The 16,950-nt window shown below is 47.5% G+C and overlaps 1 protein-coding gene across 1 annotated transcript in view; it reads left to right on the top strand.

The window, feature by feature from the left end:
- Positions 1-2,709: 2,709 nt before the first annotated feature.
- SLC5A1 (solute carrier family 5 member 1) overlaps positions 2,710-16,950 on the top strand; it is a 132,383-nt gene continuing 118,142 nt past the window's right edge. Inside the window, exons 1-2 of the mRNA XM_063913053.1 lie at positions 2,710-2,934; positions 5,979-6,050. Coding sequence (XP_063769123.1) covers positions 2,809-2,934; positions 5,979-6,050 — 198 coding nt within the window. The 5' untranslated portion in view covers positions 2,710-2,808. The remainder of the gene's footprint in view (positions 2,935-5,978; positions 6,051-16,950) is intronic.

The raw sequence follows: 16,950 nt of genomic DNA, 5'->3' as shown, positions 1-16,950 counted from the left end.
AGGGCCGGCTCCAGGCATGTTCGAATAGAGCGGCCGCGCAGGGCGCCACCCTTAATGGGCGCCGCGCGCTGGCGCCGCCATATTCGTACCTGGAGCCGACCCTGCTGTGCAGCTCTCCCCGGCCTTTAACTGTGGTGCGCGATATGTGCGCTGCGCGGCGCTGGCGTCTGACGTCAGACGCCGGCGCCGCGCAGCGCGCATAGAGCACACCACCGTAAGTCCCAAGCCTGCAGACAGCCACACTCCCGCGCAGCGCACAGCGCGCACCGCGCATCGATCACACCACCGTTGTAAGAGTCCTCCGGTCCCGGCCCGCGCCCTCTGACAGCAGCACTCCCTCCCGCGCCGCAGGTATTGTGGGGGGCATTTATGGATCTGTCACTGTGGAGTCATATCTGCACTGTGGGGCCATCTGCACTGTGGGGGCATTTATGGATCTGTCACTGGGGGCATATCTGGCACTGTGGGGTCATCTGCACTGTGGGGGCATTTATGGATCTGTCACTGTGGGGGCATATCTGGCACTGTGGGGTCAGCTGCACTGTGGGGGGCATTTATGGATCTGTCACTGTGGGGGCATATCTGGCACTGTGGGGTCATCTGCACTGTGGGGGCATTTATGGATCTGTCACTGTGGGGGCATATCTGGCACTGTGGGGTCATCTGCACTGTGGTGGCATTTATGGATCTGTCACAGTAGGGGCATATCTGGCACTGTGGGGTCAGCTGAACTGTGGGGACATTTATTTATCTTGCACTGTGGGGGCATTTATGTATCTGGCACTGTGGGGGCATATCTGGCACTGTGGAGTCATCTGCACTGTGGGGGCATTTATGGATCTGTCACTGTGGGGGCATATCTGGCACTGTCGGGTCAGCTGCACTGTGGGGGGCATTTATGTATCTTGCACTGTGGGGGCATATCTGCACCATGGGGGCATTTATGTATCTGGCACTGTGGGGGCATATCTGGCACTGTGGGGGCATTTATGTATCTGCACTGTGGGGGCATTTATGTATCTGGCACTGTGGGGGCATTTATGTATCTGGCACTGTGGGGGCATATCGGCACTGTGGGGGCATTTTTGTATCTGGCACTGTGGGGGTATATCTGCACTGTGGGGGCACTTATTTATCTGGCACTGTGGGGGCATTTATTTATCTGGCACTGTGGGGGCATTTATGTATCTGGCACTGTGGGGGCATTTATGTATCTGGCACTGTGGGGTCATATCTGCACTGTGGGGGCATTTATGTATCTGGCACTGTGGGGGCATTTATGTATCTGGCACTGTGGAGGCATTTATGTATCTGGCACTGCTGGGGGGCATTTATGTATCTGGCACTGTGGGGACATATCTGGCACTGTGTGGCCATTTATGTATCTGGCATTGCTGGGGGGCATGTCATGTGTTGCTGGCACTGCTGGGGGGCATGTCACGTGTTGCTGGCACTGCTGGGGGGCATGTCACGTGTTGCTGGCACTGCTGGGGGGCATGTCACGTGTTGCTGGCACTGCTGGGGAGCATGTCACGTGTAGCTGGCACGGCTGGGGAGCATATCATGTAGTGTTCCCGCTAGGCAATGTGTCTCAGTGCTCTGCCTGGCGCAAAGTGTCTCAGTGCTCTGTCTGGCGCAATGTGTATTAGCTGCACTACTGTGTGGTGTAATGCGAATTGCCACTATTATGTGGCCACGCACCTTCCCCACGAAGCAATGCCCCTAAATTTTTGCTGCGCGCCTTCGGCGCGCACTTTCCATTCTTTAGCGTGTAGGTAGGGGAGCACCAAGCATTACAGTATGTACACCATTTTGCCCTCCTAACTTCAAAATGTGCCCTCCCTGTGATCAGCACCCTGCCCTAAAAAGTGAACACTATCATGTGTAGCTGGCACTGCTGGGGGGTATATTGTGTGTAGCTGGCACTGCTGGGGGGCATGTCATGTGTAGCTGGCACTGCTGGGGGGCATGTCATGTGTAGCTGGCACGGCTGCGGGGCATGTCATGTGTAGCTGGCACGGCTGCGAGGCATGTCATGTGTAGCTGGCACTGCTGCGTGGCATGTCATGTGTAGCTGGCACTGCTGGGGGGCATATCATATCTAGCTGGCACTGCACATTATGTTTATCTGACACTATACTGGAGACATTGTGTGTAAGGAACACTACTGTGGCTTTTATGTGTAAGGCTGCTAATTGTGTGCGTAGAGGGGGTGTGAAAATATATTTATAGTCTGATAATATGAAGTGGCAAGGCCACGCCCACTTTTCCGGAGGCCACGCCCACTTTTTCAGGAGTGCGCGCGCCGAAGGCGCGCGCATAGGGGTTGGGAGGGGGGCGCTTTTACATTTTCTCGCTCAGGGTGCTGGTAGGCCTGGAGCCGGCTCTGCATATGTAAGTGCACGCTACCTATGTGACCAATAACTGATGCATGCTTCGTATATTTCTGAACACTTGTGAAGGTAATAAGACACAAATCCTCTGCACCGCCTTCCCAGGTGCCATCACCTGCCACACACCCAATTCTGCTGCCTGATTCCAAACATTCCTTTACAGTGCAGCACAGGTGACAGTCTGGTCTCCGGCTTATCAAGGAATGCAGAGCATATGTGACAGTTATTAGTCTCCTGGCTGAGATTGGGAACATAAAACAGGGGGCAGGTTACACATTGATGGTGAGGTAAGGGGCGGGTGAATCTATGTGGAATGAGTTTATAATTAACCCCACATCTGAGCAAAACACCTGAGGGAAGAGTAAGGGACCTGGTGGCAGCTGAGTGCAGTGTCTCACGGAGTGAGACAGGCAGGATGGCAACTACAGCAAGTACAACAACAAAAGATCCATTCAGAGATGACACTATCCCTATCAACAATGCAGCAGACATCTCTGTGATTGTGGTGTATTTTGTGGTTGTCCTGGCTGTGGGAATATGGGTAAGTGCTGGATTTATTTGCTAACTTTGTATAAAAATGTGTATTGACTATGTATAGACACTAAAAGGTTTGTGTGCTTTATGCAGAAAAACTTTTAACTTTCCTACCTGTATAGCCAGTGATGTAACTAATAGTGTAATGGGTACCAGTGTAAACGCTGAGCTAGCCCCATATAGATGGCTCTCCAGTTTTGAGTTGTTGCAGCAGTGATGAGTCTCAGGCTGAGCTTGTGCTCTCTTTCAGTATTGTGGTTATAATGGGGCCACCCATAGAGATCCTATTATTATTATTAAGTGGATTATGCCAGCGATTCCCAGACTGTGTGCCTAGCAGTGACGTGCACCCTGGGGTGTTGCAAGGCTCTTGCAGGGGTGCCTTGGGTTTGTGGTCCAGGACCAATTCAAATTATTTATGGTGAAAGTTATAGGTAAAACCAGTACTAGGCTGCCAATCATAAAATATATGGACACTCATAACCAATACTGTACACTGCCACACAGGGGCGGATTGGGAACAAAAAGCGGCCCTGGAAAAAATTTGTACTAGTGGCCCCACTTGGGCAGCACCAGAGGTGTAAGGTCTAGCCATGGGCCATGGCCGCAGCACCCTCCCCCCAAGACTTTCCAGATAGTGGGCATGTCCAGCATCAAGGGGGAAGTTAAAAGGAAATAAAATTAAATATTATGAGCACATTATGATACACCTTTAGAATTTAGGAAACTATATAATTCTTTAGAAAGATATATTTTCTTGCTTATTACACCAACCATATCCCAATCACTATTCACTCAATCTTATATGTCAGCCAAGCAGGCAGACAGAGCGTACACTGCAATCACAGGCTAAATGGCAAAGTCATTTTTATATATGCAAATTGTTTGGCATCTTATTCATTATATAAATAGGACCACATGTCCTCAAACAAAACAGGCCCCACGGGTGCGTCGGCCCACCGGGAATCTTCCCTGTAGACCCTATGGCCAATCCGCCTATGCTGCCACATAAATGAACCTAAGGGTGACAGCTAGGCACAATTTACATAACTTAATGTTTATTTAAAATGTATTTCTAAGAAATTTTTGGCCTAGGGTGCCATGAAAAAAATTCTGATTCTCTAGGGCGCTGGGGTTTAAGAACGTTTGGGAACTACTGTATAATATACTGCATACTGAGGGATGGTGGAAGACAACCCATGTCTCTCCAGAGCACCCACTTTATACACTGTAACTTATATATTTCCCCTCTACAACAAAAACAAATCTAAATCTATCAGTGTACAGTATGTATATATGGCCAATGTTTAAGTTTACTATATAATTTGAAGGAAATTTATCAATGCCTGGAGAGAGATAAAGTACCAACCAATCAGCTCCTTACTGTCATTTTCAAACACAGGGGTCTATTTACTAAGCCTTAGATAGAGATAAAGGGGGACATGTACTAAGCAGTGATAAAAGTGGAGAAGTGAGCCAGTGGAGAAGTTGCCCAAGGCAACCAATCAGCTGCTTTGTATACTTTTATAGTATGCAAATTATAAATGTTATGTCAATGCTCACTGGTTGCCATGGGCAGCTTCTCCACTTTTATCACTACTTAGTACATGTCCACGAAAGTACCAGCCAATGACCTATTAACTGCCATGTTACAGGCTGTGTTTGAAAAATGATAGGAGCTAGTTGGTTGGTAGTTTATCTCTTTCCACTTTATCTCTCTGTAGGGGTGGGTTGCTTTGAATGGGGGCAGGGTGAATTCATTTTCTGGGAGGCTGAGTGATGTCACACGCAGCCGCTCCAATGGAAAAAATGGCGGTTGGCAGTCTGACTTCGCATCTAGGCTGCGGAGGCAGAAGGTTGTCAACAGTTGCTGCGAACGTAATTCAATTGCAGTCGCAGCCGCTGGGCACGACATTTAGCATGCTGGACGACCTTGCCCTGCGGTGGGCAGCCCCCAGCATGCAAAAGAAAGGATTGCAGGTTCCGCTTTTTAGCAGAATCTGCAATCCAACCTTAATAACCCTATTAGTACATAGACCTTGCAGCAGTGTAAATTGACAGAAGCTGACTGGTTAGAACTTACCTCTCTCAACTTTGATAAATCTCCCCCACAGTCTGTATAATGATAACAGATAAATATCCTCCAAAAAATGCGTTTGAATTGTAGAATTCTGTTTTTCTTTCTTATTTGCAGCCCACGGCTTTTAAAATACAAATCAGTGTGCTGGATTTCAGTAAAATTCAATGTAATTAAGGGGGTAATTCAATTGTTTTGGACACTGCTATAATGAATGGGCACCCTACGGATCACTTCAGTTGTTGCGGGCACTTATTAATTATTGCTATTGTCATGCCCAACTAGACAGCCGCATATAGCAGCAAAACCTGTCTAAAGCCCTGGTTATAATTTTTGGGACATTTCTTCTCGCCCCCTCAGAAGGCAGTGAGAAGAAATGTGTCCCTGCTGCATTTGTGGCCAACTAGTGGCAGCCGCAGAAGAAAACAATTGAATCGCCTCTAATAGAGCACACAGTTTATGTAACTTCATTTTAATTTAACTAAGCCAAGGTAAGATAAATACAAGATAGTACAGCTCACAATACATTATCAATTATTGCATTTTACAATATTTAGTTCACTTAAAAACTGCAAATATTGAGGAAGAGGGCACAACTATTTGCCCATTGCTTATTTTCCAGAAACAGTTGCTGTGCAAAATAAAGAATCTGCATTTTTGTTTATACATTTATTTTAAAGTACAAGTTGCTCTTCAAGATAAAATAGCATGACAAGTAAGTAGTAAGAAAGCCCTTAGTACATAACTACAGGGGCAATCTGCTGATGAGGAATAATGAGGTTCCGACTGGCTCCCACTTATAGAAAGACCATTCTGGAATCTGTGAGGAATGTATGTGCACTAACGCACATCCTCATCTCTGTCATCCATATTCTGGACTGGACGTGTGTATATAATGATACTGAGATAATGGCACTTGAGGAGATAAATGAATGTCATTCGGTTAAGCTGTTTAACTCAATCTTCTGTTTCAGGCTATGGTACGGACAAGCCGTGGTACAGTTGGGGGCTTCTTCCTGGCAGGACGCAGTATGGTGTGGTGGCCGGTGAGTGTCCTGGGGTTTAGGGGGACCTTATTGCTAGTACTTGAGAAAAATGATTGCACCCATGGTAACAGTCTAACCATTATGATTAGTTTGTGCATGCTAACAATTGGATATGAGAGTTGGGCAGATGCTGGCATTGATGTGTCATTTATCATTGTAAATCTCATATGCGACACAATGATTTTATTTTCTGTATTTGATCATGTTAACTAGCATAGTCCAAGAAAGTGGACCTGATTAGTGTGTAATGCGAATACTGCACTGTAAATGGAACATAAATGCTAATAGATTATACGCACGTCCTAATACCTACACGTCTATATGACCAATAAGGAGTATACAGGTGCGCGGCCAACAGCAGCAGGTAGGAGGAAGGTCAGTTCCTCAAGATTAAACAGTAAAGGAGAAAGGATGTGTACCTGCGCTGGCTGTATGTATTAAATTAATACATTAAATAAAGACAATAATAATAATAAATAGTAAGAATAACAATAATAATAATGAAAATGGATGGTTTGTTCTATATAAAAAAGTAACAATTTAATCATAACATATCACATGAAACAATTATTAAAAAATAGGGAATTCCTCTTGCCACTAGGTGGTAGTAAAAACTTGGATTAGCTTATCTGGACAATAATGAGTAAATGTTATGGTCTCCAATATTAGAATTGTCCATTCCTATAGGCTAGGACAGCCTCCCTCTGCGCATTCACTGTACTTAATATGTATTTACCAGATCCCCTCGTTGGTAAGCATCAGCCTTGGAACAAGTCCTTTATATAGCTGTAGGGGTGAATCCAGGTGGAGATAAGATCCAGTGGTGGGAGATGCGTCCAAATTGTGCCAAGGAGGACACGGCTTTTGCAGGCCGCTGTGGAGCACGGAGTCCAGAAAAAGCAAATATACTCAGGTACAATGAAAGAAAGCTCAACGCGTTTCACTGGTAAGATCCAGCTTCCTCAGGAGCTCCTGAGGAAGCTGGATCTTACCAGTGAAACGCGTTGAGCTTTCTTTCATTGGACCTGAGTATATTTGCTTTTTCTGGACTCCGTGCTCCACAGCGGCCTGCAAAAGCCGTGTCCTCCTTGGCACAATTTGGACGCATCTCCCACCACTGGATCTTATCTCCACCTGGATTCACCCCTACAGCTATATAAAGGACTTGTTCCAAGGCTGATGCTTACCAACGAGGGGATCTGGTAAATACATATTAAGTACAGTGAATGCGCAGAGGGAGGCTGTCCTAGCCTATAGGAATGGACAATTCTAATATTGGAGACCATAACATTTACTCATTATTGTCCAGATAAGCTAATCCAAGTTTTTACTACCACCTAGTGGCAAGAGGAATTCCCTATTTTTTAATAATTGTTTCATGTGATATGTTATGATTAAATTGTTACTTTTTTATATAGAACAAACCATCCATTTTCATTATTATTATTGTTATTCTTACTATTTATTATTATTATTATTGTCTTTATTTAATGTATTAATTTAATACATACAGCCAGCGCAGGTACACATCCTTTCTCCTTTACGTCTATATGACCGCACTGCTCCATACAGCCTGTAACATGTGACATATGAGTAACATCACTAGGTGCGGCCACAATGGAAGGTACATGGGAGTCAGAATCAGGCCCAGTGTGTCTTTGAAGCTGAGACAAATCTCCCGCTTTACACTTTTATGAGCACAAATGTGTTGGGTATAATAAATCTAGGACAGTGTACAGTGATTCATATTCAAAGAGCCCTGGCCCCTGCACAGCAAGTAGATCTCACTTGTAATAATTCACTTTTGTCTGGGTCAGGCTCCCTAACCTAAAGGCAACATTGGGTGTGAATCACAGATGGACGTAGTGCCGATACTGTATACTACTGCCCATGTGTATAAGTCGCACTGCCCATGTGTAATTGCCGCATTGCCCATGTGTATAAGTCACACTGCCCATGTGTCTAAGTCGCACTGCCCATGTGTATAAGTCGCACTGCTCATGTGTATAAGCCGCATTGCCCATGTGTATAAGCCGCATTGCCCATGTGTATAAGTCGTATTGCCCATGTGTATAAGAGGCACTGCCCATGTGTATAAGTCGCACTGCCCATGTGTATAAGTCGCACTGCCCATGTGTAAAAGTCGCACTGCCCATGTGTATAAGTCGCACTGCCCATGTGTATAAGTCGCACTGCCCATGTGTATAAGTCGTATTGCCCATGTGTATAAGTCGCACTGCCCATGTGTATAAGTCGCACTGCCCATGTGTATAAGTCGTATTGCCCATGTGTATAAGTCGTATTGCCCATGTGTATACGTCGTATTGCTCATGTGTATAAATTGTATTGCCCATGTGTATAAGTCGCACTGCCCATGTGTATAAGTCGCACTGCCCATGTGTATAAGTCGCACTGCCCATGTGTATAAGTCGTATTGCCCATGTGTATAAGTCGCACTGCCCATATGTATAAGCCGCACTGCCCATATGTATAAGTTGCACTGCCCATGTGTATAAGTTGCACTGCCCATGTGTATAAGTTGCACTGCCCATGTGTATAAGTCGCACTGCCCATGTGTATAAGTCGCACTGCCCATGTGTATAAGTCACGCTGCCCATGTGTATAAGTCGCACTGCCCATGTGTATAATACTCCTTTCAGACTAGCAACATTTTTCTGGGTTATTGCATGTGAACGCGTATCAACCCGGGATTTTGCTCAGTCGGAAAGGGCCCTAAAGCAGTATCCCGGGTCGAGTGTCCCAGCATTTCATTCCAGGTCGCAATGCGTGCAGTGTGAACGGGTAATCTGGGTCAAAGCGACCCGGCACCCGTTCTCTGTGTAGGAGGAGGCGGCGGCGCTTGGAGATAATCATCTCCATGCACCGCCACTTCCTGTAGCATCCGCGGTGACGTCACCAATCCGGCAATATACCGGGTTGGGCCGCAAGTCTGAAAGGGGTCTCAAGCCAGGTCGCATCCAGAAAGCACCCACGTACAAAGTCCCGGGTGTGACCTGGCTCTGTAAGTCTGAAAAGGGTATTAGTCGCACTGCCCATGTGTATAAGTCGCACTGCACATGTGTATATGTCGCACTGCCCATGTGTATATGTCGCACTGCACATGTGTATATGTCGCACTGCCCATGTGTATAAGTCGCACTGCCCATGTGTATAAGTCGCACTGCTCATGTGTATGTCGCACTGCGCATGTGTGTGAGTCGCACTGCCCATGTGTATAAGTCGCACTGCCCATGTGTATAAGTCGCACTTCCCATATGTATAAGTCGCACTGCATATGTGTATATGTCGCACTGCCCATGTGTATATGTCGCACTGCCCATGTGTATATGTCGCACTGCCCAAGTGTATAAGTCGCACTGGCCATGTGTATAAGTCGCACTGCGCATGTGTATAAGTCGCACTGCCCATGTGTATAAGTCGCACTGCCCATGTGTATAAGTCGCACTTCCCATGTGTATAAGTCGCACTGCACATGTGTATATGTCGCACTGCCCATGTGTATAAGTCGTATTGCCCATGTGTATAAGTCGTATTGCCCATGAGTATAAGTCGCACTGCCCATGTGTATAAGTGGCACTGCCCATGTGTATAAGTCGCACTGCCCATGTGTATAAGTCACACTGCCCATGTGTCTAAGTCGCACTGCCCATGTGTATAAGTCGCACTGCTCATGTGTATAAGCCGCATTGCCCATGTGTATAAGCCGCATTGCCCATGTGTATAAGTCGTATTGCCCATGTGTATAAGAGGCACTGCCCATGTGTATAAGTCGCACTGCCCATGTGTATAAGTCGCACTGCCCATGTGTATAAGTCGCACTGCCCATGTGTATAAGTCACACTGCCCATGTGTATAAGTCGCACTGCCCATGTGTATAAGTCGTATTGCCCATGTGTATAAGTCGCACTGCCCATGTGTATAAGTCGCACTGCCCATGTGTATAAGTCGTATTGCCCATGTGTATAAGTCGTATTGCCCATGTGTATAAGTCGTATTGCCCATGTGTATAAGTCGTATTGCTCATGTGTATAAATTGTATTGCCCATGTGTATAAGTCGCACTGCCCATGTGTATAAGTCGCACTGCCCATGTGTATAAGTCGCACTGCCCATGTGTATAAGTCGCACTGCCCATGTGTATAAGTCGTATTGCCCATGTGTATAAGTCACACTGCCCATGTGTATAAGTCGCACTGCCCATGTGTATAAGTCGTATTGCCCATGTGTATAAGTCGTATTGCCCATGTGTATAAGTCGTATTGCCCATGTGTATAAGTCGTATTGCTCATGTGTTTAAATTGTATTGCCCATGTGTATAAGTCGCACTGCCCATGTGTATAAGTCGCACTGCCCATGTGTATAAGTCGCACTGCCCATGTGTATAAGTCGTATTGCCCATGTGTATAAGTCGCACTGCCCATATGTATAAGCCGCACTGCCCATATGTATAAGTTGCACTGCCCATGTGTATAAGTTGCACTGCCCATGTGTATAAGTTGCACTGCCCATGTGTATAAGTCGCACTGCCCATGTGTATAAGTCGTATTGCCCATGTGTATAAGTCGCACTGCCCATGTGTATAAGTTGTATTGCCCATGTGTATAAGTTGTATTGCCCATGTGTATAAGTTGTATTGCCCATGTGTATAAGTCGCACTGCCCATGTGTATAAGTCGCACTGCCCATGTGTATAAGTCGCACTGCCCATGTGTATAAGTCACGCTGCCCATGTGTATAAGTCGCACTGCCCATGTGTATAATACTCCTTTCAGATTAGCAACATTTTTCTGGGTTATTGCATGTGAACGCGTATCAACCCGGGATTTTGCTCAGTCGGAAAGGGCCCTAAAGCAGTATCCCGGGTCGAGTGTCCCAGCATTTCATTCCAGGTCGCAATGCGTGCAGTGTGAACGGGTAATCTGGGTCAAAGCGACCCGGCACCCGTTCTCTGTGTAGGAGGAGGCGGCGGCGCTTGGAGATAATCATCTCCATGCACCGCCACTTCCTGTAGCATCGGCGGTGACGTCACCAATCCGGCAATATACCGGGTTGGGCCGCAAGTCTGAAAGGGGTCTCAAGCCAGGTCGCATCCAGGAAGCACCCACGTACAAAGTCCCGGGTGTGACCTGGCTCTGTAAGTCTGAAAGGGGTATTAGTCGCACTGCCCATGTGTATAAGTCGCACTGCACATGTGTATATGTCGCACTGCCCATGTGTATATGTCGCACTGCACATGTGTATATGTCGCACTGCCCATGTGTATAAGTCGCACTGCCCATGTGTATAAGTCGCACTGCTTATGTGTATGTCGCACTGCGCATGTGTGTGAGTCGCACTGCCCATGTGTATAAGTCGCACTGCCCATGTGTATAAGTCGCACTTCCCATATGTATAAGTCGCACTGCATATGTGTATATGTCGCACTGCCCATGTGTATATGTCGCACTGCCTATGTGTATATGTCGCACTGCCCAAGTGTATAAGTCGCACTGGCCATGTGTATAAGTCGCACTGCGCATGTGTATAAGTCGCACTGCCCATGTGTATAAGTCGCACTGCCCATGTGTATAAGTCGCACTTCCCATGTGTATAAGTCGCACTGCACATGTGTATATGTCGCACTGCCCATGTGTATAAGTCGTATTGCCCATGAGTATAAGTCGCACTGCCCATGTATATAAGTCGCACTGCCCATGTGTATAAGTCGCACTGCCCATGTGTATAAGTCACACTGCCCATGTGTCTAAGTCGCACTGCCCATGTGTATAAGTCGCACTGCTCATGTGTATAAGCCGCATTGCCCATGTGTATAAGCCGCATTGCCCATGTGTATAAGTCGTATTGCCCATGTGTATAAGAGGCACTGCCCATGTGTATAAGTCGCACTGCCCATGTGTATAAGTCGCACTGCCCATGTGTATAAGTCGCACTGCCCATGTGTATGTCACACTGCCCATGTGTATAAGTCGCACTGCCCATGTGTATAAGTCGTATTGCCCATGTGTATAAGTCGCACTGCCCATGTGTATAAGTCGCACTGCCCATGTGTATAAGTCGTATTGCCCATGTGTATAAGTCGTATTGCCCATGTGTATAAGTCGTATTGCTCATGTGTATAAATTGTATTGCCCATGTGTATAAGTCGCACTGCCCATGTGTATAAGTCGCACTGCCCATGTGTATAAGTCGCACTGCCCATGTGTATAAGTCGTATTGCCCATGTGTATAAGCCGCACTGCCCATATGTATAAGTTGCACTGCCCATGTGTATAAGTTGCACTGCCCATGTGTATAAGTTGCACTGCCCATGTGTATAAGTCGCACTGCCCATGTGTATAAGTCGTATTGCCCATGTGTATAAGTCGCACTGCCCATGTGTATAAGTTGTATTGCCCATGTGTATAAGTTGTATTGCCCATGTGTATAAGTTGTATTGCCCATGTGTATAAGTCGCACTGCCCATGTGTATAAGTCGCACTGCCCATGTGTATAAGTCGCACTGCCCATGTGTATAAGTCACGCTGCCCATGTGTATAAGTCGCACTGCCCATGTGTATAAGTTGTATTGCCCATGTGTATAAGTTGTATTGCCCATGTTTATAAGTCGCACTGCCCATGTGTATATGTCGCACTGCCCATGTGTATAAGTCGCACTGCCCATGTGTATAAGTCACGCTGCCCATGTGTATAAGTCGCACTGCCCATGTGTATAATACTCCTTTCAGACTAGCAACATTTTTCTGGGTTATTGCATGTGAACGCGTATCAACCCGGGATTTTGCTCAGTCGGAAAGGGCCCTAAAGCAGTATCCCGGGTCGAGTGTCCCAGCATTTCATTCCAGGTCGCAATGCGTGCAGTGTGAACGGGTAATCCGGGTCAAAGCGACCCGGCACCCGTTCTCTGTGTAGGAGGAGGCGGCGGCGCTTGGAGATAATCATCTCCATGCACCGCCACTTCCTGTAGCATCGGCGGTGACGTCACCAATCCGGCAATATACCGGGTTGGGCCGCAAGTCTGAAAGGGGTCTCAAGCCAGGTCGCATCCAGGAAGCACCCACGTACAAAGTCCCGGGTGTGACCTGGCTCTGTAAGTCTGAAAGGGGTATTAGTCGCACTGCCCATGTGTATAAGTCGCACTGCACATGTGTATATGTCGCACTGCCCATGTGTATATGTCGCACTGCACATGTGTATATGTCGCACTGCCCATGTGTATAAGTCGCACTGCCCATGTGTATAAGTCGCACTGCTCATGTGTATGTCGCATTGCGCATGTGTGTGAGTCGCACTGCCCATGTGTATAAGTCGCACTGCTCATGTGTATGTCGCACTGCGCATGTGTGTGAGTCGCACTGCCCATGTGTATAAGTCGCACTGCCCATGTGTATAAGTCGCACTGCTCATGTGTATGTCGCACTGCGCATGTGTGTGAGTCGCACTGCCCATGTGTATAAGTCGCACTGCCCATGTGTATAAGTCGCACTTCCCATATGTATAAGTCGCACTGCATATGTGTATATGTCGCACTGCCCATGTGTATATGTCGCACTGCCCATGTGTATATGTCGCACTGCCCAAGTGTATAAGTCGCACTGGCCATGTGTATAAGTCGCACTGCGCATGTGTATAAGTCGCACTGCCCATGTGTATAAGTCGCACTGCGCATGTGTGTGAGTCGCACTGCCCATGTGTATAAGTCGCACTGCCCATGTGTATAAGTCGCACTGCTCATGTGTATGTCGCACTGCCCATGTGTATAAGTCGCACTTCCCATGTGTATAAGTCGCACTGCACATGTGTATATGTCGCACTGCCCATGTGTATAAGTCGTATTGCCCATGTGTATAAGTCGTATTGCCCATGAGTATAAGTCGCACTGCCCATGTGTATAAGTCGCACTGCCCATGTGTATAAGTCGCACTGCCCATGTGTATAAGTCACGCTGCCCATGTGTATAAGTCGCAATGCCCATGTGTATAATACTCCTTTCAGATTAGCAACATTTTTCTGGGTTATTGCATGTGAACGCGTATCAACCCGGGATTTTGCTTAGTCGGAAAGGGCCCTAAAGCAGTATCCCGGGTCGAGTGTCCCAGCATTTCATTCCAGGTCGCAATGCGTGCAGTGTGAACGGGTAATCCGGGTCTAAGCGACCCGAAACCCGTTCTCTGTGTAGGAGGAGGCGGCGGCGCTTGGAGATAATCATCTCCATGCACCGCCACTTCCTGTAGCATCGGCGGTGACGTCACCAATCCGGCAATATACCGGGTTGGGCTGCAAGTCTGAAAGGGGTCTCAAGCCAGGTCGCATCCAGGAAGCACCCATGTACAAAATCCCGGGTGTGACCTGGCTCTGTAAATCTGAAAGGGGTATTAGTCGCACTGCCCATGTGTATAAGTCGCACTGCACATGTGTATATGTCGCACTGCCCATGTGTATATGTCGCACTGCACATGTGTATATGTCGCACTGCCCATGTGTATAAGTCGCACTGCCCATGTGTATAAGTCGCACTGCTCATGTGTATAAGTCGCACTGCGCATGTGTGTGAGTCGCACTGCCCATGTGTATAAGTCGCACTGCCCATGTGTATAAGTCGCACTTCCCATGTGTATAAGTCGCACTGCCCATGTGTATAAGTCGCACTATACATGTGCCGCGATGGGCTTGCAATGACTTTGTAGTAAGGAATTCTTTGCAAACTGAGTGGTAGGCAGGAGGCAGTGTGGGACAGAGGCGGATTTAGAACTCATGGGGCCCTAAGCAAGACACCGATTTGGGCCCCCCTTCCTTAAACAATTTTCAGTGTGCAGCCCCCCACCAATTGTAGCAGACAGGCCCCCACTCATTGTGCTGCCCCCGCGCAAATATAGCAGGCAGATGGTAGTTGTACTAGTGTACTTAAAATCAAACTTTGGCCAGCAGGGCCCCCTGGGACCAACGGGGCCCTAAGCAGCCGCTTTGGTTGCCTTGTGGTAAATCCTCCTCTGGTGTGGGAGGTGATAGGGGAGTGGTGACTCAAACACAGGAGTGTCATAGCCATTTTGGGGAGGGGTGTTTGAGCCTGCTACTGTGATTCCATAGGCAGTTACAGCGTTTCTGGCATCTTACTCCTGCCAGCCAGGGTTACTAAGAAGGCCGATTGTTGCCGGATGTGCCTCCGATGTCTGCGTCTTCGTACACGAGCAATGGATCTGATACACCTCCAGTCTCAATACAAATCCTGGCGGCTAACAACATTAGCATATTCTTGCACAGCTGCTGTGACCTATGACACACCAGCACAGGGCAATGTTACAGACTATGAGATAGCTGATTCAGAGGTAGCTACTACTGTGTGTATGCTGCACATCACTAAAATTCTATGGCAGACATCAATCTATATTTAATGCTGCTGCTGCTGAATGTCGCCCTACTGAGATGCCCCCTGGCTCAGACGCTAATACACCACTTTGTGCATTAAGAGTTTAAGACGCACCATCGGTCACACCATCGGAGACTGCATTAGCCCTATGGAGGGGCAGAATCTCCGCCTGCACATGGCTGGAGGTGTCAGTGCAACACACCCGTATCTGGCTAGCCCCTCCCCAGCTACCACCCAGTAAGTGCACGGGTTTGCGTGTAATAGTGATCTGCCTCTCAGAGAGGTAACCATCAGGATGTATACGCAAACTGAGAACTTTGGCCGATTGCATCAGATTCTATCCCTGCTTCCACCTCTGTATCAGGGCCGTATTCTGAGTCTCATACATAAGCGAATGCAGCAGCGTCTATAGGTGGTTGCAGATCTGTGAATTTATGCAAATGTGGCTACAAACTCCTCCCCTTGTGCACATAAGTTCACCCGACAGTGCAAGCTGTGAGACACCCACTTTTAGGGTCTGTGGACGCTGTAACACTGATTGGAACGTCCTTAGACGCCACCATCAGTCATAACATTGCAACATGCACCAGCCCTATAGCAGATGCAGTTTCCCCATCTGATCATGGCCTCCTATGCCTGCGGCTGTTATAAACCTCACACGTCAGATGCATCCATGCGCCACTCAAGCACACTTATCTTATAAAATAAAGACACAACAACTGTAATTGGCGTGAAAGGGGTCAGCTTTTATTTTCTGACTGAGAGGGAGGCCTATTAACTACTAAAACTAAAATGCAGACTTCCCTCTCTAACTAAGGTGGCGGGGAGAAGAACGGTTAAGCATGATAAACGTAACATGGGTGATCAATGTTATAATACAGAAAAACAAGCAATAAAAACATATGTGTACTGTGAGGGAGCCTTCTGCCCCAGATGTTCCGGGATCGGCCTCCTGCCTCCATCCCTGACATCAAAAATCAAAAATCCAAGGACAGGGGTCGACCTTCTGCCACTACCCCTGCCCACCAACAGTTGCAGGGACGGAGGTACGCTCCGCCCCTACATGGTAAAAATTGGGCCACCGGCCCCACCATCCACATATGTTTATACCAGTTATATGGACCCACTTGGTAAAGCGATGCCCGTAAACTAATTATGAAACTATAAAATTTTCCTAAAAGTACACAAAAACTTACTAACCTTGAACTCATAATTAAAATTAAGTAACCGTTCAGAAACCGGCCACCAAAAGCCGACACAATGAACCCGACTGTAGAACAAATGAAATAAAATCAAAACCAAGTCCCCAGGGCGGGAGGGCGGGTCACGAGAAGAGCTGAAAAGAGGGAGGAAGTACCCTGTCAGCAGCCTATATGTATGACAGGCCAGCCCCTATACATGATCCAGCCAATCAGCCCCTCGGACACTCTGTCCACGTTCCTCCCACCACAAAACATTAACCCCTTCCAAGCCAAGGTGATGCACTGAGCGGCGCTGCGGAAGCCCCGACGGTGCGT

This window comes from Pseudophryne corroboree, chromosome 1 (genome assembly GCF_028390025.1).
Source record: "Pseudophryne corroboree isolate aPseCor3 chromosome 1, aPseCor3.hap2, whole genome shotgun sequence".
In the NCBI taxonomy this organism is placed as follows: domain Eukaryota; kingdom Metazoa; phylum Chordata; class Amphibia; order Anura; family Myobatrachidae; genus Pseudophryne; species Pseudophryne corroboree.
The sequence above is the reverse complement of the archived record's forward strand: the minus strand, read 5'-3'. Positions and strand labels throughout refer to the sequence as shown.